At 43.2% G+C, this 20932-nt stretch overlaps 3 protein-coding genes across 5 annotated transcripts; all 3 read right to left on the reverse strand.

The window, feature by feature from the left end:
* Window positions 1-3381: 3381 nt before the first annotated feature.
* Window positions 3382-11913, reverse strand: LOC113048327 (T-complex protein 1 subunit beta-like). The gene is made up of 16 exons (XM_026210099.1): window positions 11799-11913; window positions 11018-11092; window positions 10047-10112; window positions 9858-9969; window positions 9081-9157; window positions 8894-9006; window positions 8598-8800; window positions 7093-7193; window positions 6892-7019; window positions 6457-6560; window positions 6216-6335; window positions 5993-6121; window positions 4042-4145; window positions 3852-3951; window positions 3638-3779; window positions 3382-3553 (listed from the first exon to the last, which is right to left on the reverse strand). Exons 1-16 carry the CDS (start codon window positions 11799-11801, stop codon window positions 3523-3525), a joined length of 1608 nt encoding a protein of 535 aa, XP_026065884.1. The 5' UTR covers window positions 11802-11913; the 3' UTR covers window positions 3382-3522.
* A 1463-nt stretch (window positions 11914-13376) lies between these two features.
* arfgap3 (ADP-ribosylation factor GTPase activating protein 3) lies at window positions 13377-20085 on the reverse strand. Its single transcript, XM_026210103.1, has 16 exons — window positions 19915-20085; window positions 19336-19454; window positions 17861-17933; window positions 17642-17773; window positions 17470-17550; window positions 17122-17200; window positions 16980-17039; window positions 16860-16906; window positions 16611-16747; window positions 16403-16534; window positions 14708-14833; window positions 14535-14627; window positions 14346-14460; window positions 14189-14276; window positions 13978-14108; window positions 13377-13898 (listed from the first exon to the last, which is right to left on the reverse strand). The coding sequence occupies exons 1-16, from the start codon at window positions 19981-19983 to the stop codon at window positions 13881-13883; spliced, it is 1500 nt and encodes a 499-aa protein (XP_026065888.1). The 5' UTR covers window positions 19984-20085; the 3' UTR covers window positions 13377-13880.
* On the reverse strand, window positions 14840-16396 carry LOC113048333 (uncharacterized). Of its 3 annotated transcripts, XR_003276441.1 has the most exons (3): window positions 16207-16396; window positions 15025-16094; window positions 14840-14987 (listed from the first exon to the last, which is right to left on the reverse strand). XR_003276441.1 is itself a non-coding variant. In XM_026210111.1 (2 exons), the coding sequence occupies exons 1-2, from the start codon at window positions 16246-16248 to the stop codon at window positions 15102-15104; spliced, it is 1035 nt and encodes a 344-aa protein (XP_026065896.1). In that variant the 5' UTR covers window positions 16249-16396; the 3' UTR covers window positions 14840-15101. The 3 variants fall into 3 exon arrangements, 2 of the variants coding, with proteins under 2 accessions (XP_026065896.1, XP_026065897.1); XM_026210111.1 differs by having other exon boundaries at window positions 14840-16094; XM_026210112.1 differs by having other exon boundaries at window positions 14840-16094; window positions 16347-16386.
* Window positions 20086-20932: the final 847 nt, after the last annotated feature.

The raw sequence follows: 20932 nt of genomic DNA on the forward strand, positions 1-20932 counted from the left end.
TGTATGTGAGAATGGTGTTATTCAGCTGAAAGTATTTTCTCCTGCCTTTGCCTGTATGTCAATGTGAGCGGAAGGGGCTTAATACCGTCACTCAAATGAGCTGAATTTTATTTTTCCTTCATTGTACGCTGACCTAAACACAGCTGATTAGCTGATTTTCTTTAATCATTATTATTTTATCTTCTATGCTGTGTGCACAACACGGTCAAGTTCAGAGGTCTGTCAGAACATTGCTATATTGCCTTCTTTGCTCGTTTAAGTTTATTCAACTTCAAGTTCAAGTTCAAGTCTGCTTTATTGTTAATTCTTCCACATGTACCGTACATACATACAGAGAATCGAAATTGCATTACTCTCAGACCCCGGTGCACACAGATAACATTAACATTAAAGCCTAAAAATCTGGATCATATATAAAATGTAGATACAACAATACAGTAAGGGAATGTAAACAAAAAAAAAAACATAATAAAATTAAAAATAAAGTTAAATAAAACAGCGCAAGGCAAAAGGCAGATAGAGTGCAAATCAATGAAGTGAACAACAGTGCAGAAAGATAAAATATTTTTGGTGCAAAAACAAAGGGGGGGGGGGGTTAGTTACAGTCTTGTTCAAAATAATAGCAGTACAATGTGACTAACCAGAATAATCAAGGTTTTTAGTATATTTTTTATTGCTACGTGGCAAACAAGTTACCAGTAGGTTCAGTAGATTGTCAGAAAACAAACAAGACCCAGCATTCATGATATGCACGCTCTTAAGGCTGTGCAATTGGGCAATTAGTTGAAAGGGGTGTGTTCAAAAAAATAGCAGTGTCTACCTTTGACTGTACAAACTCAAAACTATTTTGTACAAACATTTTTTTTTCTGGGATTTAGCAATCCTGTGAATCACTAAACTAATATTTAGTTGTATGACCACAGTTTTTTAAAACTGCTTGACATCTGTGTGGCATGGAGTCAACCAACTTGTGGCACCTCTCAGCTGTTATTCCACTCCATGATTCTTTAACAACATTCCACAATTCATTCACATTTCTTGGTTTTGCTTCAGAAACAGCATTTTTGATATCACCCCACAAGTTCTCAATTGGATTAAGGTCTGGAGATTGGGCTGGCCACTCCATAACATTAATTTTGTTGGTTTGGAACCAAGACTTTGCCCGTTTACTAGTGTGTTTTGGGTCATTGTCTTGTTGAAACAACCATTTCAAGGGCATGTCCTCTTCAGCATAGGGCAACATGACCTCTTCAAGTATTTTAACATATGCAAACTGATCCATGATCCCTGGTATGCGATAAATAGGCCCAACACCATAGTAGGAGAAACATGCCCATATCATGATGCTTGCACCTCCATGCTTCACTGTCTTCACTGTGTACTGTGGCTTGAATTCAGAGTTTGGGGGTCGTCTCACAAACTGCCTGTGGCCCTTGGACCCAAAAAGAACAATTTTACTCTCATCAGTCCACAAAATGTTCCTCCATTTCTCTTTAGGCCAGTTGATGTGTTCTTTGGCAAATTGTAACCTCTTCTGCACATGCCTTTTTTTTAACAGAGGGACTTTGCGGGGGATTCTTGAAAATAGATTAGCTTCACACAGACGTCTTCTAACTGTCACAGTACTTACAGGTAACTCCAGACTGTCTTTGATCATCCTGGAGGTGATCATTGGCTGAGCCTTTGCCATTCTGGTTATTCTTCTATCCATTTTGATGGTTGTCTTCCGTTTTCTTCCACGTCTCTCTGGTTTTGCTCTCCATTTTAAGGCATTGGAGATCATTTTAGCTGAACAGCCTATCATTTTTTGCACCTCTTTATAGGTTTTCCCCTCTCTAATCAACTTTTTAATCAAAGTACGCTGTTCTTCTGAACAATGTCTTGAACGACTCATTTTCCTCAGCTTTCAAATGCATGTTCAACAAGTGTTGGCTTCATCCTTAAATAGGGGCCACCTGATTCACACCTGCTTCTTCACAAAATTGATGACCTCAGTGATTGAATGCCACACTGCTATTTTTTTGAACACACCCCTTTCAACTAATTCAACTAATTGCCCAATTGCACAGCCTTAAGAGCGTGCATATCATGAATGCTGGGTCTCATTTGTTTTCTGAGAATCTACTGAACCTACTGGTAACTTGTTTGCCACGTAGCAATAAAAAAATATACGAAAAACCTTGATTATTCTGGTTAGTCACATTGTACTGCTATTATTTTGAACAATACTGTATCAAGGTTGATTAACTTTTCAAAATCAACACCTAATTCAACGTTAATCCAATATCTACAGAATTACCATAATTCACCGGTGACGAAGGTAAGACGGTGAAACAACGTCACGATATCAACGTTGATCCAATTTGCAAATATGAACACTTAGTTAATTCAATGTTGATTCAACCATGGTACCGACATTGATTCTACATTAAATAAACGTTAAAATGCCGGCTGGGGAAATACACGTACATCTGCTAAATTTAGACTAAATGAGATGGACCAAAAGCCCAGTTTTCAACATCTGTTTTTAGGGGTAAATTTGGACTAAATTAGATGGATCAAACAAAGCCCAGTTTTCAACATTGATTTTTGGTCTAAAAAAAGCCCATGATGGGCCGACTTGATTTATCCCAAAAAATGTCATCCAAAAGACATCTGGTGCCTGCAAAACTGTGCATGCATGTATGTGCATTACTTTTAAAAACATCTCTCAAATACAAAATATTTTCACGTAACATTATCGTTACTTAATATGCTAATGATGTTTGGCATAAAAGAAAAATTGATAATTTTGGATGTAGTGTCTATTGCTACATTGTGGTAAATCTGCTACTTATGACTGCTTTTGTGCTCCAGGGTCACAAAAGTATTCTATTATTATTTAAATTATATAAAAATAGGACCGTAATAATGCTATTGCACTGTGAAATAATAAAAAATGTATTATTAATTATAATAATAATAATAAACATTTGTTTAACTGGTTTAAAGTTAAATTACATAAAGATATTAATAACCACATTATACTGTTCGAATAAACCACCAGTATTTATTAATAATGTCACAGCCTGCTGCTACAGATAAACACACAAAGACTAAGACAGTCAGAATGAAGTTGAAGAGATGAGGAAGAGTGTGAGATGAAGACAGTCGCCGCTGTCTCAGCTGCTTTACACAGTCAGACTCATCCAGACTCATGTCACACTTCTGCACGGCCACACAAACACACTCTCAAACACAAGAGTGATTCTCCTGAACGGGACCGGTGTTATTTGATCTCTTACTGTAGTTCCTGTGGGTTCAGAGCGAATGATTCGGTAAGAGCTCAGTGTGACGAGAGTTGGGCAGATCGATGTGTAAGTAAACACACACACACACTTCAGATGTTCATGACGGTTTTATTGAGTAAACAAAAGTAGAGCAGTAACATGCAGACAACCAATGCTTGGGAAGTGCGAAAACAACCTACAAAACAAAGAGCATCAACTTCCGATCAATAAATACACGGGCTGTTGTGAGTGTTCAGCAGGGGTGATGATCCGGCACACGCTTCCTGAAACACACACAGAGAGAGGTTAAGAGACCGCACAGGCGCTCTGCTGTGTGTCCCAGACAGCGCTGATGAATGAAGCCTCACCTGGGAGCAGCTTTGATGATGTTATCGACCCGCAGGATCATCTCCGCCGCCTCGGCCGCGCTCAGCAGCACCTGTCTCTTCACCTGGAAGCTCTCGGTGATGCCCAGAGCCGCCATGTCTCCCACCGCACCCAGGGTCATGTCTGAGAGAGCAGGGGTCAGAGGTCAGGGGTCAGACTCCTCGGGGCTGATGTGAGTGTGTGAGTGTGTCTTACCCAGGCCGAAGGTGCTCTTCTTGTTCTGGTGAGCGGCTCTCAGCTGAGACACCAGCTCTGCGCTGTCGTACCCGGCGTTATCAGCGATGATGGTGGGCAGCTGCAACAAACACACACGACCAGAGTCACCCAACACTTACTCTTCCCATCAAACCAGCTCGGTGTGTTTTGGTGTAGTGGTGTGTCGTACCATCATCAGGGCTTTAGCGAAGGACTCCATGGCCACCGCCTCTTTTCCTGGAGTGTGGTTGGCCAGATCTGTCACGGCTTTAGCCATCAGCATCTCAGAGCAGCCTGAACCACAGACACAGGTGTGAGAGTGATTGTGTGAGAGTGAGGAGTGTGTGTGTGTGTGTGTGAGTGAGAGTGAGTGTGTGAGAGTGAGTGTGTGAGAGTGAGGAGTGTGAGATAGGGCTGGGAGATACATCTACCCACATGATCATGGGCATCGTCAGTAAATGATCATATGATCATATCGTTAGATATCACCAAGCCCTAGTGTGAGAGTGAATGATGAACGTGAGATTAAGTGATGATTGTGAGTGAGTGTGTGTGAATGAGTCATTATTGTGAAAGTGCACAGTGTGAGAGTGGCTGAGTTTGTAAAAGTGAGTGTTGATTGTGATGAGTAAGTGCGAGTGTGTGAATGAGTGTGTGTGTGTGGATCGTAAGTGTGAGAGTGATGAGTATTGAGTGTGATGATTGTCAGAATAATAAGAGTTAGTGATGTGTAAGAAGTTGAGTGATGAGCGAGAGATGAGAGTGAGGAGCGTGAGGAGTGTGAAAGTGAGTGTGATTGAGGATTGTGAGAGCGATGAGAGTGATTCATGATTGTGAGAGTAAGTAATGACTAAGAGTGTGTGTGTGTGTAGTGATGTTTGAATGAGTGTGAAAGTGTGTGAGGAGTGTGAAAGGGAGTGTGAGTGAATCATTAAACACACACACAGACATTCGTTCAGCGTAAGAAGGTGCGAGTCTGATGAGTAAGACCATGAGAGTGTGTGTGTGTGTGAGAAAGGGATGAGTGTGAGTGTGGAGTAAGAGGATGAATGATGAAATTGAGAGTGATGTGTCAGAATGATTGTGAGTGAATGTGAGTGATGAGTGAGTGCAAGTGTGTGAGGGTGAGAAGAGTGAGGAAGTGTCAGTGAGTGATGAGAGTGAGTGAATGTGTGTGATGATTGAGTAAGAACGTGTGAGAGTGTGATAGGGATGAGTGTGAGTGATGAATGTGTTTGAGCGATGAGTGTGAGTGAGTGTGTGAAGATTGTGAGTGCAATAAGTGTCTAAGAATGGGTGAGTTTGTAAATGTGAGTGTGTGAAAATGAGTCAGTGTTTGATTGGATGAGTGAGAGTGTGTGAGTGAGTGAGTGAGTGATTAGAGTGAATGAGTGTGTGTGTTGATTGTAAGAGTGTGAGAATGATGAGTGTGATGATTGTGAGTGTAATAAGTTGAGTGATGAGTGCAATTGTGTGAGTGATGAGAGTGAGTGTGTGAGTGTGATTGAGGATTGTGAGTGATGAGAGCGATTCATGATTGTGAGTGAGTAATGGCTAAGTGTGTGTGTGTGTGTGTGTGAGATGAGTGAGACAATGTGTGTGAGTGATTGTGAGAGTGAGTGAATTAGTGTGATGAGTGATGAGTGAATGTGAGAGAGTGAATGAATGTGTGTGAGTGTTTGATGATTGAGTGTAAGAACGTGTGAGTATGATGAGTGTAAGACCGTGAGAGAGAGAGAGAGAGTGTGTGTGTGTGAGGGATGAGTGTGAGAGTGAATGATGAAATTGAGAGTGATGAGTGAGATTAAGTGCTGAGTGTCAGAGTGATAATTGTGAGTGAGTGAATGTGAGTGATGACCGTGCAATGAGTGTGAGTGGATGAGTTTGTAATATACGAGTCAGAGTGTGCGAGTGAATGAGAGAATGAGTGAGTGCAAGTGTGAAGGTGAGATGAGAGCGTGTGAATGTGAGCGAGTGTCTGGAAGACTGAGTGAGTGTGATAATTTTAAGAGTGTGAGAGTGATGAGTGAGTGCGTGAGAGTGAGAGCACGTGAATGTGAGTGTGAAAGAGGGAGTGTGTGATGATTGTAAGAGTGTGATGAGTGTGTGTGTGTGAGTCAGAGAGCCGCTGGTGTCCTCACCTCCGCCGAACACGGTGCGCGTCTCTTTGATGGTCTGAGCCAGCACACACAGAGCGTCATGCAGCGAGCGCTCGGCCTCGTCCAGGATCTGCTGCGTCGCCCCACGCAAGACGATGGTGCACGCCTCACCTACACACACACACACACACACACACATCAGACTGATCCATTCACTCCTGATTGCCAGGAACACATAAATGACAGCATTTGGGCACACACTCACCCATGTCCACTCCAGAGAAGTGTATGAGCATATCCTCTCCAATCATCACCTCCTCGATCAGCTTACAGTGGCCCAGCTTCACCAGCTCAGGGTGGTCAAAGGTGGAGGTGATCTCTCCGCCTGAGCACAAGAGAAGAGAACTCTACTCGTCTGATCAATAATGACAGATAATGGATGATGTGTTGAGTGGAGCTAACATCATTCATGGTGTGCACTAGACAGCACTTGTGCGTTTGTGTACCTGTGACCAGAGCCAAGCGCTCGACTCCCATGAAATCAGCGTGCTCGATGGCCATCACACCAGCGGACGCAAACAGCTGCTCGGGGTAGTTATAGATCAGCTGCCTGAGGAGGAACCACAGCAGAACGAGGCTCACACAGGCATCACATGACCACACACACACGCGTCACATGACCACACACACAGGCGTCACATGACCACACACACAGGCGTCACATGACCACACACACAGGCGTCACATGACCACACACACGCGTCACATGACCACACACACAGGCATCACATGACCACACACACACGCGTCACATGACCACACACACAGGCGTCACATGACCACACACAGGCGTCACATGACCACACACAGGCATCACATGACCACACACAGGCGTCACATGACCACACGCACGCGCGTCACATGACCTGAGATCAGCGCACCTGTTGATGAAGCAGTTGATGCCGTGCTTGAGGATGCGCTCCACCTTCTCCTTCATCTTCTCCTTCTCGGCCGACTCGATCTCAGCTACTTTAGCAGTGGAGTCCACTCGCACCCTGGAGCCGAAGATCTGCAGAGACACACGCTAGCGTTAGCATCCTGCCGCTAGTCACGCCTGCACTAGCGCTCACAAGCTGCTCTACCTTGATCTTGTCCGTGTCCATGCCAGTGTTAGCGATCAGGATGTTAGCGTTCTCGATCCTCTTGGGCTGGTTGACTCCGATCCTCTTGTCCAGCAGGAAACCTGTGAGGAGCAGAAGAAAAAAACAGCATGACTGACCGATCAACACAACACAGATCCACCTGCAGAACTACATTCTGCTTTTCTCAATGCTTCACAAGCAGCAATATTATCTGAGATGAGAACAAACTCGAAGATCCTTCGTATGTATTATTCAGTACACTATTAATCAAAGATCTGACTTGAGCCCCGTTCACACCAAGAACGATAACTATAAATGATAACGATATTAGCTTATATTATTATATTATTTATTATATTATTTATATTAAATCCTTGTGCTCGTTATAGCAGGGTGGATTCTGATTGGATGTCTATGCTTGTATCGTTCATCAGCTGGAAAAAAATCGTTCTGAAAATGATTCCAACAATACCGTTTCTCTATGCCTTTATCGTTATAGTTGTAGTGTGGACTCTGCTATTCTTTAATATTGAGAACGATATTTAGAACTATATCTTTATAGTTATCGTGCTTGGTGTGAACGGGCCTTTAAGCACTACAACTATAGGAAGATTAAAACTCCCTTATTAAAAACTAGAGCCCGACCGATATGGGTTTGTTTTTATATAGGGCCGATACGATACCGATATTAGGGAGTAAAAAAGTCTGATAACGATATATCTGTGTGTATATTACAGTGTGCTCATATCAGCTAATAATACAGACAAAACTTTATAGGTCAGTCTCTAATAATCAGTTAAGAGAGATGATTAATGCACTATAACTACAGGAAGATTAAAACACCTGTATTAAAAACCATAATACACACCATTCAAAATATTAACATTCTGGCCAATGCTGATCAGATGATCATTGTTTTAGACATCTTAAATATAAAAAATATTAAACCCACTAAAAACTCAATTATTGCAATAAAATAAGTGGAATTGTTACTACTATTACAGGAACAACAATATTCCATCATCACAATTATTAGGGCTGCTGATAAATCGCGATTAAAGCTAGATCTCACGTAAATAGACCTGTCTAGTGTGATCGTGATATTTGACAGGACATATGGAACCACGTGTGTTATGGTACTTCATCTGAGGGGATATCTGGAGTTTCTGCACAAGAGCGCCCCCTAGCTTTTAGTATGTTTAATTGTCACTGATATCACCGCTTTTATCCGATTAAAAATACTAATAAATAACCATATCACATAAATCATTACTCGTTTTTACATTTAAATTATATTTTCTGTTGTCAAATTCTCACTTAGTCAATCTTAAATAAAGTACTTTTGTTATTTCATAAAATATTCTATTACAGCATTGATGCATTTAAAGATCAACTTTAAGTGCGTGACAGATGACTGAAAAGGCTGTTCTGCAGCACTGACACCCTGTCAGCTGTAACCCTGCACTGTGTGGAGTCTGATGTTAAACGTGTGTGTGTGTGCAGACCTTCGTCCAGGTAGGAGTCGGTCAGGCTTCCTCCCAGCTTCTTGATGACGTGGATGGCCTCCAGGTTTCCTGATCCCTTGAGTCTGAGCACGGCCTGCACTGCCAGCTTGGAGAAGTGATCCTTGTGGTGCGTCAGCAGCTTGGAGGAGAGTGTGGTGCGCGCGATGTTCATCAGATCCTGCTGGAACTTCAGCTCGTCGCTCCTGAGGACACACACACGCTTCAGACACATGGACTCACACACACACACACACACACACACACACACACACAGACAGTGCAGCTCCACTCGTTACCCATTATCCACCGCTGCCTCTCTGAGGGCGTCGCGGGCCGCCTGCGTGGCCTTCCTCCAGCCGGAGATGATGATCTGAGGATGGATCTTCTTGGCGATCAGCAGCTCTGCTTCCTGCAGCACAAGCGTCACACATTAGACACGGTTCAGACCTCCATCAGTCAGACACTGAGAGGAAGAGCTCGTACCCGCAGCAGCTCGGCCGCCAGCACCGTCACAGACGTGGTCCCGTCACCCACCTCGTCATCCTGCACCTTAGACATGTCTGCACACAACACAGTCACTACTGAGAAACCAGGCTCTTCTGCTCACTGAGGTTTCATTATAAACACTGCTAGAACTCTCAAACGGAGGTTTCCTACATTACATTTTCATTTATTCATTTAGCAGACGCTTTTATCCAAAGCGACTTACAGATGAAGACAGTGGAAGCAATCAAAAACAAGAAAAAGAGCAATGATATATAAGTGCTATAACAAGTCTCAGTTAGCTTAACACAGTACACCTAGCATGGGATTTTAAATAATATAATAAAAAGAAAACAGATCGAATAGAAAAAGAATAGAGCAAGCTACTGTTAGAGGTCTTACACACACACACAGAATTGCATAATAAATAAAAAGAAAATACAAAAAAAAGTTAAGAAAGGTAGTTAGATTTTTTTTTTACAGAATTAGAACAGTGAGTCCTAAAGTTAGAGGTTAAAGTTTTCAAGTTTAAAGTTAAAAGTTTTCTGTGTGAATTTCTGTTAGACTGTCATTATTCTGTGATGTCCAGTCTTCAGTGTCACATGAGCTTAAGAAATCATTCTAATAAGATGATTTACTGCTCGAGAAACATGACACATTTGTGCTGGTTGATATTTCTGTGTAAACAGTGATAGGCTTCCCTTCAGAAGAAAGGACAGGTTCTACTCCTGAAGGAAGTATTACACCGCGGTGAGGAGCATCTGGACCTGAACTGACCCACGAGCACTTTAGCGGCGGGGTTGTCGACGCCGATGGCCTTCAGGATGGTGGCTCCGTCGTTGGTGACGGTCACAACACTGTCCCTGCCGCCGCTCAGCAGGATCTTGTCCTGTGAGATCAGAGGTCAGGGTAAGTGTGAGGAGCATGAGTGTCTGTGTAAGCATGAGCAGTGCATGCGGGTCGTACCATGCCCTTGGGCCCCAGGGTGCTCTTGACAAGGTCCCCGATGGCAATGGCTCCTATGAAGGATGACTGCACAAAGAGAGAGAGAGAGAGAGAAAGAGACTGTGAGTGAGGTTCATAGTGATCAGGTGTGCGAGCGACCGTGAGTGGTGAAGAGTGATCAGGTGTGTGAAGGACTGTGAGATTTGAAGAGTGATCAGGTGTGCGAGCGACCGTGAGTGGTGAAGAGTGATCAGGTGTACGAGCGACCGTGAGTGGTGAAGAGTGATCAGGTGTGTGAAGGACTGTGAGATTTGAAGAGTGATCAGGTGTGCGAGCCACTGAGTGGTGACGAGTGATCTGGTGAGCGAATGACTGTGAGAGGTGAAGAGTGATCAGGTGTGCGAATGACCGTGTGAGGTGAAGAGTGATCAGGTGTGCGAATGACGTGAGAGGTGACGAGTGATCAGGTGTGCGAATGACGGTGAGAGGTGACGAGTGATCAGGTGTGCGAGCCACTAAGAGATGTGAAGAGTGATCAGGTGTGCGAATGAAGAGGTGAAGAATGAAGAGTGATTAAGTGTGCAAGCGACCATGAGAGGTGAAGAGTGATCAGGTGTGCGAATGAAGAGGTGAAGAATGAAGAGTGATTAAGTGTGCAAGCGACCATGAGAGGTGAAGAGTGATCAGGAGTGTGAGCGACCGTGAGTGGTGAAGAGTGATCAGGTGTGCGAGCGACTAAGAGATGTGAAGAGTGATCAGGTGTGAGAGTGAACAAGAGAGGTGAAGAGTGATCAGGTGTGCGAGCGACTGTGAGAGGTGAAGAGTGGTCAGGTGTGCGAGTGACCATGGGAGGTGAAGTGTGTGCTGTGCCATGAATGGTGAAGAGTGATCAGGTGTGTGAGCGACTGTGAGAGGTGAAGAGCGGTCAGGTGTGCGAGTGACCGTGAGAGGTGAAGAGTGATCAGGTGTGAGTGATTGCTCGTTCCACTCACCAAACGCGCTGTCTCTGCCTTCTCCTCATCTGCTCCCGCTCTGAAGATGTTCATGGGGGTCATCGATAGAGACGCCTGCGTGTCAAACACAAACACATTCATCAGTTCATAATGATGACCTCTTCTATTCAACAGGAGGTCTGTCCCTCAAAAACACGACAGCACATCAATAATTAAAATAATACAGATCTCTGGACACTGTATTAGGATATCGATGCCATGCAAATTTTTTTTGGGCCTTTATTAGGACGTGACATGGGTAGGATCAGGAAGCTCCAACAAGGGACAATATTGCTATCATTTGAATAATTATTTACACAAAACTAAATTTTACTTTTAAACTGATAATAAACACTGCACTATCATCTGCGTAATTCTCCGTGTAATAATAATAATAGTATCGCGATGATTGAAGGTGGAATTATAATGAGTATGCAAATGAGGGGCGGTGACTCCGCCCTCCTCAGAAAACACTAGAAACTTCCTCACGAGCCGCTACAGATGCTGCGTCACATATTCACACACAAATTCATCAATAAACACGTTTATCTGCGGACACAGCAACGCAAAAACACACACAGTAACACAGCACACATCATAAATATGTATATATAATCATATCTCTATCTGACGCATCCGCTGAAGCGGCAGACGCTCGCAGCACGCAGCGCCTCGTCCCGCCCGAGTACAGCGCGAACATCGCGGCAGAACCACACAGACACACGCGCCGCTCGCTAATTTCAGTCTCATTAAACTGTGTTTCCAACACTTGAGCGCTCACCATGATGACCGTAGATGTGCTGAAGAGATGTGCACGCTGCCGGAAGAGGAAGTGCGCGCCTGAGCCACCGCTTCCTGCGCGAGCACGCGTCGACTTAAGAGTCCCGCGGCGCGCCTGCGCGGCCCCTGATAAAAACACACTTCACTTTAAAGTAATACATTAATATTTTCACTCTGCTATTAATAACAGAATAAGCACACTCTCGTGGTATTACTTTGCTAAATCGCGGAACTTTCCACAAAAGCAGCACACTTTGGCGTCCCGTGACTCTTATCTGCGCTTTAGACGCACAATCCGTCTTCTAGTTCAGTAAGATAGATGATTGCACTTCTTAAGTGTACCCAACTATTTATATATATATATACATACATACATACATACATACATATATATATATATATATATATATATATATATATATATATATATATATATATATATATATGTATGTATGTATGTATATATATATGTATGTATGTATATATATATCATATATATAACGTTATAATATATATATATATATATATATATATATATATATATACATATATATATATATATATATATATATATATATATATATATATATTATAACGTTATATATATGATATTTTATTTGGAAATTTATGCAGTGAATCTTGTTAATAAAACAAGTAAATAAATAATAATAAAATACAAACCAGTGTCAAAATTGTTATAGGTTACGTGTAAGAGAGATGGATATATGTCCCCATTACAAAACTAACCTTGTTCTTCATGAGCATCCATGTGCCAGGTGCACCTTAATGTCATCTCACAGACATACACAGATAATAACAGCATCATTCATACATCAAAGAGTATGAATAACAGACCCTTAAACCAACATTTGAAGGCAAATCATGAACATTTTCACATTTGTTTAAGCTGGAAATGTGCATCACTCAACCCACAGGGACTGGTTGAATCAAAGACGTAGATTTGTCTGGTTTTTTCCTTCATTATCTGGAACATTCTGTCACTTGCTATAAAGAATAACGTATTCCCCATAGACAATAACTACACGACAAAAGAGCATTTAAAAGTCACTAGGAAGTGAATCTGATTACAGTACAGCCAGCAGAAAACAGGAAACATCTTTCTTGTGTAAATCATTGTTTGCTCAGGTTAGTTAACTCATTTTAATATTTTTTTTATCTGTGCACTGATGTTCAGCTGTTCTTTTTAATAGTCAGCTTATTTCAGGTTATCGTCATGAAAGCTCTGTAAACATGAAGATATCTCTTTCATTTCATCACACTGAATGCTCACTGACACAGTCGTCATGTTTTCAGACCATGTCATTTATTTCCAGGACACACAAAGTCCTGATATCTAAGCAGGAGAGGTGTTTTCTCTGCGCTGTCAGGACTGACCAATCACAGCGGAGTATGATTTATGATGTAACACTGTTAACTCACTGTATTTACATACTGATCATTTATGCATGATTAGTTTCTGTATACTATTGAAAATCCCAACAAATCTTAGATTTTTTTATTATTATTATGACAGATGAGTAAACCATTACTGCTATAAGTGAACAAAACCAGAGTTCGGTTATTCTTCAAGTCTGATCTTTATTGAATTAAACCCACTAACCACATAAATCACCCACAAGATCAGTGTTTTATACATGTTCATAAGTGACAAAGCAAGATAAACACAGATATGATAACCAAACACAGATAAGGCAACAAGATGAATAAGGCTTCAGGTAAACGATTGTCACGTTTGTAGTGTGCGAAACGACCCGAGACGGCCCTCTCATCTTCATCTTCATCTTCTGCTACATTACACATGGTTCATATAAAGCTTCTCTATGAGAACAACACGAGTACTGTGCTGCTCACTTCATTACTGTAAGACATAGTGCAAACATTTCTCTTCAAATAAAGAGGAGTTTGGTCCCCAAGTGATCAAAAAAGACTTGTTGCAGTCAAAACTCAAGCTGCGGCATTAAACCAAAGAAAACCCCAAACAAACCCAGCGAGTAAATGATAAAGCTGTAGGGCTAAGATAAGAGAGGCGAGGAGCAGGATCTTCAGGAGCCTGGAGACGATCTCAAGTGCTGTAGCGGTCCTGCAGGAGCACACACAGAGATCAGAGGAAACCCCAGCGGGTCAGATGAGGGTTAGGTAGTGTTAGTGGACTCACTGACCTGTATGGAGGACACCACTCCGCTGGCCATCACCGACAGCTTCCCGGCCACCGAGCGGACGCCGCTCTTGAACTGCACCATGTCTGGCACGGCCGGCAGAACCTTGCTCATGTAGGAGCCCGAGGACACCGCTGAGACACACACACACACACAGGAAACATCAGACAGAACAATGATCTCCAGACAGACCAGCAGACCAGTAAACACACACCTGCTGACTTCTTCTGCTCGTCGAACAGATCGGCTGAACTGATTGCTGAACTGCCTGAGAAGTTCTCCAGCCGCGCTCGCACCTCATACTGCAAACAGAAGAACAGTTATCTACACACAGCTGGTGTTTCTCAGCGGCGTGCGGCTGGTGCGCTCACCTCTGCGTTGTCCTGCTTCCCGAAGAACATGTCTGAGGAGATGGCTTTGGCATTGGCAAACTTCCTCTGAGCATCATCAGAGACGGGCTGTGGCTCCTTCCTCCTCGCTGTCACCCTGAGAGCACACAAACACAGAGTTATGATGACAACACATGTCCGGTTTATGCCAGTATAAGACAGCCCTCTGACCTCTCGTCTGCGTCCATGTAGTCTGTCTGCTTCGTGGCTCCCTTCCACTGAGAGAAGAACAGATCAGAGGATCCTGCACCTTCATCCAGGAGCCTGTGAGAAGAGTCAGGACACACTCATGAACACGGAGCCGGAGACACTAACAGCTCAGAGCCTCAGGAACGAAGTTTCACCTGGAGGAGAAGCGCCTGTCGTCCTGCTCCTCGTCCTCCTCATACACTCTCCTGCTGGAGGAGCCTGGAGCTGGAGACTCCTGCTGGATGATCTGCATGTCCTCCATCACTGAGTGAGACAGACCGCTGGAAAACACAGCAAGAGGTGGCTGCCTTAGCTCCGCCCACACTCACATTTCACTGGTCAAAGTCAGACTCCGCCCACACTCACACCTCACTGTTCAAAATCAGACCCCACCCACACTCACACCTCACTGGTCAAAGTCAGACTCCGCCCACACTCACTGGTCAAAGTCAGACTCCGCCCACACTCACACCTCACTGGCCAAAATCTGACTCTGCCCAGATTTACAACTTACAAAAATAACTTATCACTCAGCAAAAAGGACCAAAATCAATTTGTCCAAGATTTAACAATAGTTTCAAAAGACAACTGGATTAGGAAACAAGCTGGAGAAGAGGAGAAAAGGTGAAGGAGTGTCATGTTAGTGTTCAGGAGTGTCATGATAGTGTTCAGGAGTGTCATGTTAGTGTTCAGGAGTGTCATGTTAGTGTTCAGGAGTGTCATGTTAGTGTTCAGGAGTGTCATGTTTGTGTTCAGGAGTGTCATGATAGTGTTCAGGAGTGTCATGATAGTGTTCAGGAGTGTCATGATAGTGTTCAGGAGTGTGATGATAGTGTTCAGGAGTGCCATGATAGTGTTCAGGAGTGTCATGTTAGTGTTCAGGAGTGTCATGATAGTGTTCAGGAGTGTCATGATAGTGTTCAGGAGTGTCATGATAGTGTTCAGGAGTGTGATGTTAGTGTTCAGGAGTGCCATGATAGTGTTCAGGAGTGCCATGTTAGTGTTCAGGAGTGCCATGTTAGTGTTCAGGAGTGCCATGTTAGTGTTCAGGAGTGTCATGTTAGTGTTCAGGAGTGTCATGTTAGTGTTCAGGAGTGTCATGTTAGTGTTCAGGAGTGTCATGTTTGTGTTCAGGAGTGTGATGTTTGTGTTCAGGAGTGTCATGTTAGTGTTCAGGAGTGTCATGTTAGTGTTCAGGAGTGTCATGTTAGTGTTCAGGAGTGTCATGTTTGTTTTCAGGAGTGTCATGTTAGTGTTCAGGAGTGTGATGTTAGTGTTCAGGAGTGTCATGTTAGTGTTCAGGAGTGTGATGTTAGTGTTCAGGAGTGTGATGTTAGTGTTCAGGAGTGTCATGTTAGTGTTCAGGAGTGTCATGTTAGTGTTCAGGAGTGTCATGTTTGTGTTCAGGAGTGTGATGTTTGTGTTCAAGAGTGTGATGTTAGTGTTCAGGAGTGTGATGTTAGTGTTCAGGAGTGTCATGTTAGTGTCCAGGAGTGTCATGTTAGTGTTCAGGAGTGTGATGTTAGTGTTCAGGAGTGTCATGTTTGTGTTCAGGAGTGTTCTGTCAGGAGTGTCATGTTAGTGTTGAGGAGTGTCATGTTAGTGTTCAGGAGTGTCATGTTAGTGTTGAGGAGTGTTCTGTCAGGAGTGTCATGTTAGTGTTCAGGAGTGTCATGTTAGTGTTCAGGAGTGTCATGTTAGTGTTGAGGAGTGTTCTGTCAGGAGTGTCATGTTAGTGTTCAGGAGTGTCATGTTTGTGTTCAGGAGTGTCATGTTTGTGTTCAGGAGTGTCATGTTAGTGTTCAGGAGTGTCATGTTAGTGTTCAGGAGTGTGATGGAGCAGCGCTGACCTGCGTCCGCCGAAGCCCATGCCGAGCCGCTCCGCCTGCTCCTGCTTCTTACTGTCCAGACGGCTCAGCTTGACCTCGTCACTCCTCCGCTGCACCTCCAGACTCTCATAGGCACGGCTCAGAGACAGAACTCTACACACACACAGTGAGCGCAGGATGAGCAGACGCTCATGTGTTCTGGCTGAGAGTCTGATGTTCTCTCACTCACTCAGGCTCAGTGCTGCTGCTCTTCTGTGGGCTCCTCTCCTCCTGCTGTCTGTCTACGGCCTGAGCTCTCTTCTGCTGCGCACTGAAGCTCTGACTGCTGACCTTCTGAGCACCCAGACCCGCCTTCCTGCTGCCCGCCTGATTCACACACACACACAACAAACAGCTCAACACTACAGGACCTTTAACATTCATTATAATATAATCAGAGAAGACCAGACTTGAACAGACGACCTGGCAGGAAACTCACCGCTTTCTTTCCTGTGGTGTGCTTCTTCTTGATCAGAGAGGACAGATCTGCGAGAGGAGAATCAGAGGTTCAGGATACAGTGAGTTATGATCTGAGCTGTGCTTGTCAGATGAGCTTTACCTGCAGCAGATGAAGGAGACACACTGAGCTGCTCCACACTGGGACCCACCTCACTCTCACCTGCACTCAAGAGACACAAACAGCGTCCAGAAACATCAGACATCACTATATGTGAGCACACTGTGTTCCCTCGTTACTGTACCGTTGTTGTTTTTATCCTGAACTTCTTCCTGTGGTGGGCTGGTGTTCATCTGGACACTGAATCCTTCCCTAAGAGGGGTCTGGAAAACACAACGAAAGCAGACAGGTTCAAAGGCATACATATGATGAATTTTCCATGAATACTTATTACGTAAATTATTAGTGTTCCTGTAGCTCAAGTGGTAGAGCATTGCGTTAGCAAGCACAAGGTAGGGGGTTCGAATCCCAGGGAACACACGTTAGGAGATAAAATGTTAGTCTGAATGCAATGTAAGCCGCTTTGGATAAATGTGTCTGCTAAATGCATAAAAATAAATCATGTAACTAAAATGAAGTTTCATGAAGTCACCTGGGTGTGCTGGGTGAAGAAGTCCTGGTGTTTGTCGAGGGGTAATGTGGGTGACAGAGGAGCCTGACTGTCCAGCCATAACTGAACACACAGACAACAACATGAGCACGATCATGAGCGCTACGAGCTTTGGGTTTGTGTCTTTGAGTGTGTGTGTGTGTGAGTGTGTGACCTCGGTGCCGTGCTGTCTGGTGGCCTGCGTGGCCAGACTCTTGATCCTCTCTCGGTACAGTGCTGCTGCTCTGCTGTTGTATTTGGCATTGGCTGCATTGGTGATACAGCCGTGCTGACTGAAGAAGGCGCTCTGTAGGGAACACACTCACATTAATGCTCCTCACAAACACAGTGTGAGCACACAGGATGCTGATTAGCACTGGTTTGTGACACTCACCGCGCTGGCATTGCCGCCCACCTGCATACAGCGCAGCTGATACCAGGACCAGTTCGAGTCCAGCTCAGTGGACCTGCAACAGAGGCAAGAACAACTCATCGAGAGTTACAGAAGAAACACAGGCTCGTGAAAAAGTAAGTGAACCCCACGACCACATGTAGCAGCGTCGCTGCTGGAGCTTTACTGTGACAGTCGTGATGGGCAATGGCGACAGAACTGAACACATCTAAATGACAGATTGAATTTAAATACTTTTATTCAATAAAATGATCTACAGAAATTCACTTGTGTCCTGTGCACCCCTACAGTTAGTAAGTGTTACTGTCTCCTTTGGGAGAACTTCTTGCAGATTTTTCTAATAATAGTCTATCAGAAGTTCTCGCCTGTTCCTCCATGAAGAATTTATTTGCATTTTTTACCTGAAGGAGTGTGAGAGTGTAAACTTTACCTTATGAAGGAGTGTGAGAGTGTAAAGTTTACCTGATGAAGAAGTGTGAGAGAGTAAACTTTACCTGATGAAGGATTGTGAGAGTGTAAAGTTTACCTGATAAAGGACAGTGTAATGGTGTAAAGTGTGAGAGTGTAAAGTTTACCTGATGAAGGAGTGTGCGAGTGTAAAGTTTACCTGATGAAGAAGTGTGAGAGAGTAAACTTTACCTGATGAAGGAGTGTGAGAGTGTAAAGTTTACCTGATGAAGGAGTGTAAAGTTTACCTGATGAAGGAGTGTAAAGTTTACCTGATGAAGGAGTGTGAGAGTGTAAAGTTTACCTGATGAAGGAGTGTGAGAGTGTAAAGTTTACCTGATCGATTGTGAGAGTGTAAAGTTTATCTGATGGATTGTGAGAGTGTAAAGTTTACCTGATGAAGGACAGTGTAATGGTGTAAAGTTTACCCGATGAAGGGTTGTGAGAGTGTAAAGTTTACCTGATGAAGTGTGAGAGTGTAAATTTTACCTGATGAAGGAGTGTGAGAGTGTAAAGTTTACCTGATCGATTGTGAGAGTGTAAAGTTTACCTGATGAAGTATGAGAGTGTAATGTTTACCTGATGAAGGACAGTTTAATGGTGTAAAGTGTGAGAGTGTAAAGTTTACCTGATGAAGGAGTGTGAGTGTAAAGTTTACCTGATGAACGAGTGTGAGTGTAAAGTTTACCTGATGAAGTGTGAGAGTGTAAAGTTTACCTGATGAAGTGTGAGAGTGTAAAGTTTACCTGATGGAGGAGTGTGAGTGTAAAGTTTACCTGATGAAGGAGTGTGAGTGTAAAGTTTACCTGATGAAGTGTGAGAGTGTAAAGTTTACCTGATGAAGTGTGAGAGTGTAAAGTTTACCTGATGAAGTGTGAGAGTGTAAAGTTTACCTGATGAAGTGTGAGAGTGTAAAGTTTACCTGATGAAGTGTGAGAGTGTAAAGTTTACCTGATGAAGTGTGAGAGTGTAAAGTTTACCTGATGGAGGAGTGTGAGTGTACAGTTTACCTAACGAAGGACAGATGAACTCCTAGTGAGCGGTGTGTCCCTGAGCAGTCAATGCAGAGAAAGACACCATATGTGATGCTTGCCCAGCTGGGGTTCTTCACAGAGCAGTCAAAACACACCTGACAACACACATCATAGCTAATTAATACAACCAATCCCAATACACACCTGCACCATACTGTTTACTGCAGAATTCAGAGTCAGTCTGCTTTTAAATGATCATATAATCAATCAGATTTACAGACTGAAGTCTCAAATTGTTAACACACAATCTAGCATTGTTTCTAACATCTATACAATATATTGTTCCACTCATTTTTATATGTTTTGCTTTGTTCCGTAGAATTTCAACACAAGATTTATTTTATGAAAAACGTTTAGAAATGTTTAGAAAGGGCAGTGTGAATCAGGACATTTGTTTTCGCGAATATAACTGGTTTAATAATAAGCAGGACGAAGGATTGGTGTGCTTCAGCTGCCATATGTTTGATATAAACATGTGTGACGTGTCACCCCTCTTCCTGTTTCCCCGCTCGGCCGAGAGCAGCGCGAGGCTCGGTGTGTGGAGCTCACACTCACCTTGTTCGTGGGCACGGAGCGCAGGCGCTTGAGCACGGCGGTGATGTCGTGTTTACTGGGGTCCGTCATGCTTACAGCTGCGGGAAACCGTGAGCCCTGGAGAGTCTGCACACGCTCCCAAAACAACAGCGCACTTCCGCCTGCCTAGACGTCACGGGTACGGCGCGCGCTGATTGGCGGACAACACGCGGACGCTGCACCGACAAAAACAGCAGCTCAAGTCATAACAGATGCGTCCCAGAGAGAGAGAGACGACACACCGAATCAGGTCACGTGTCTATTCTAATGTTTCAAACTACTTCTGAGAAAACAAGTTGTCAACATTAGGGGTGAAATAATAAAATAATGTTCTATCTCCATATTTGTGTTACGATACATTTATATTTAATAAAATGTAATTGTTTTATTTCATTTTAAATAAGTTATTTAAAAATCATTTTAAAATTAAAATCATTTTATTATTGTGATTTTTTCTTTTTTTTTTTACTTTTATGTAATGCACTTTGAATTACCATTGTTTATGAAAATTGCTCTACAAATAAACTGCCTTGACTAAAAATATACATTGCATTGCAACATCAGCTATAGCCCATTCATCATTTAATTATTTTTATTTGTGTGTGTGTGTGTGTGTGTGTGTGTTTATACACAGACTTATGTGCCTCTAGAAGCTTGTATTCTGCAAGTGAACGTCGCTTAATTGTTCATCCCAAAGAAGCACAAAGTCACTTTTACGGACTTTTAAATTAAATGTTCCCTTCTGGTGGAATGACCTCCCCAACTCAATCCGAGCAGCTGAGTCCTTAGCCATCTTCAAGAATCGGCTTAAAACACATCTCTTCCATCTTTATTTGATCCTCTAACTTTAACACTCACTATTATAATTCTATTCTTTAAAACATCTAACTTCCTTTCTAATCTTTTTGTATTCTATTCTATTTTCATTTATTATGCAATTGTATATGTATGAGTGTGTAAAGACCTCTAACTAGCTTTCTCTATTCTTTTATTTTTTATT

Source organism: Carassius auratus, chromosome 29 (genome assembly GCF_003368295.1).
Source record: "Carassius auratus strain Wakin chromosome 29, ASM336829v1, whole genome shotgun sequence".
NCBI classification, from domain to species: domain Eukaryota; kingdom Metazoa; phylum Chordata; class Actinopteri; order Cypriniformes; family Cyprinidae; genus Carassius; species Carassius auratus.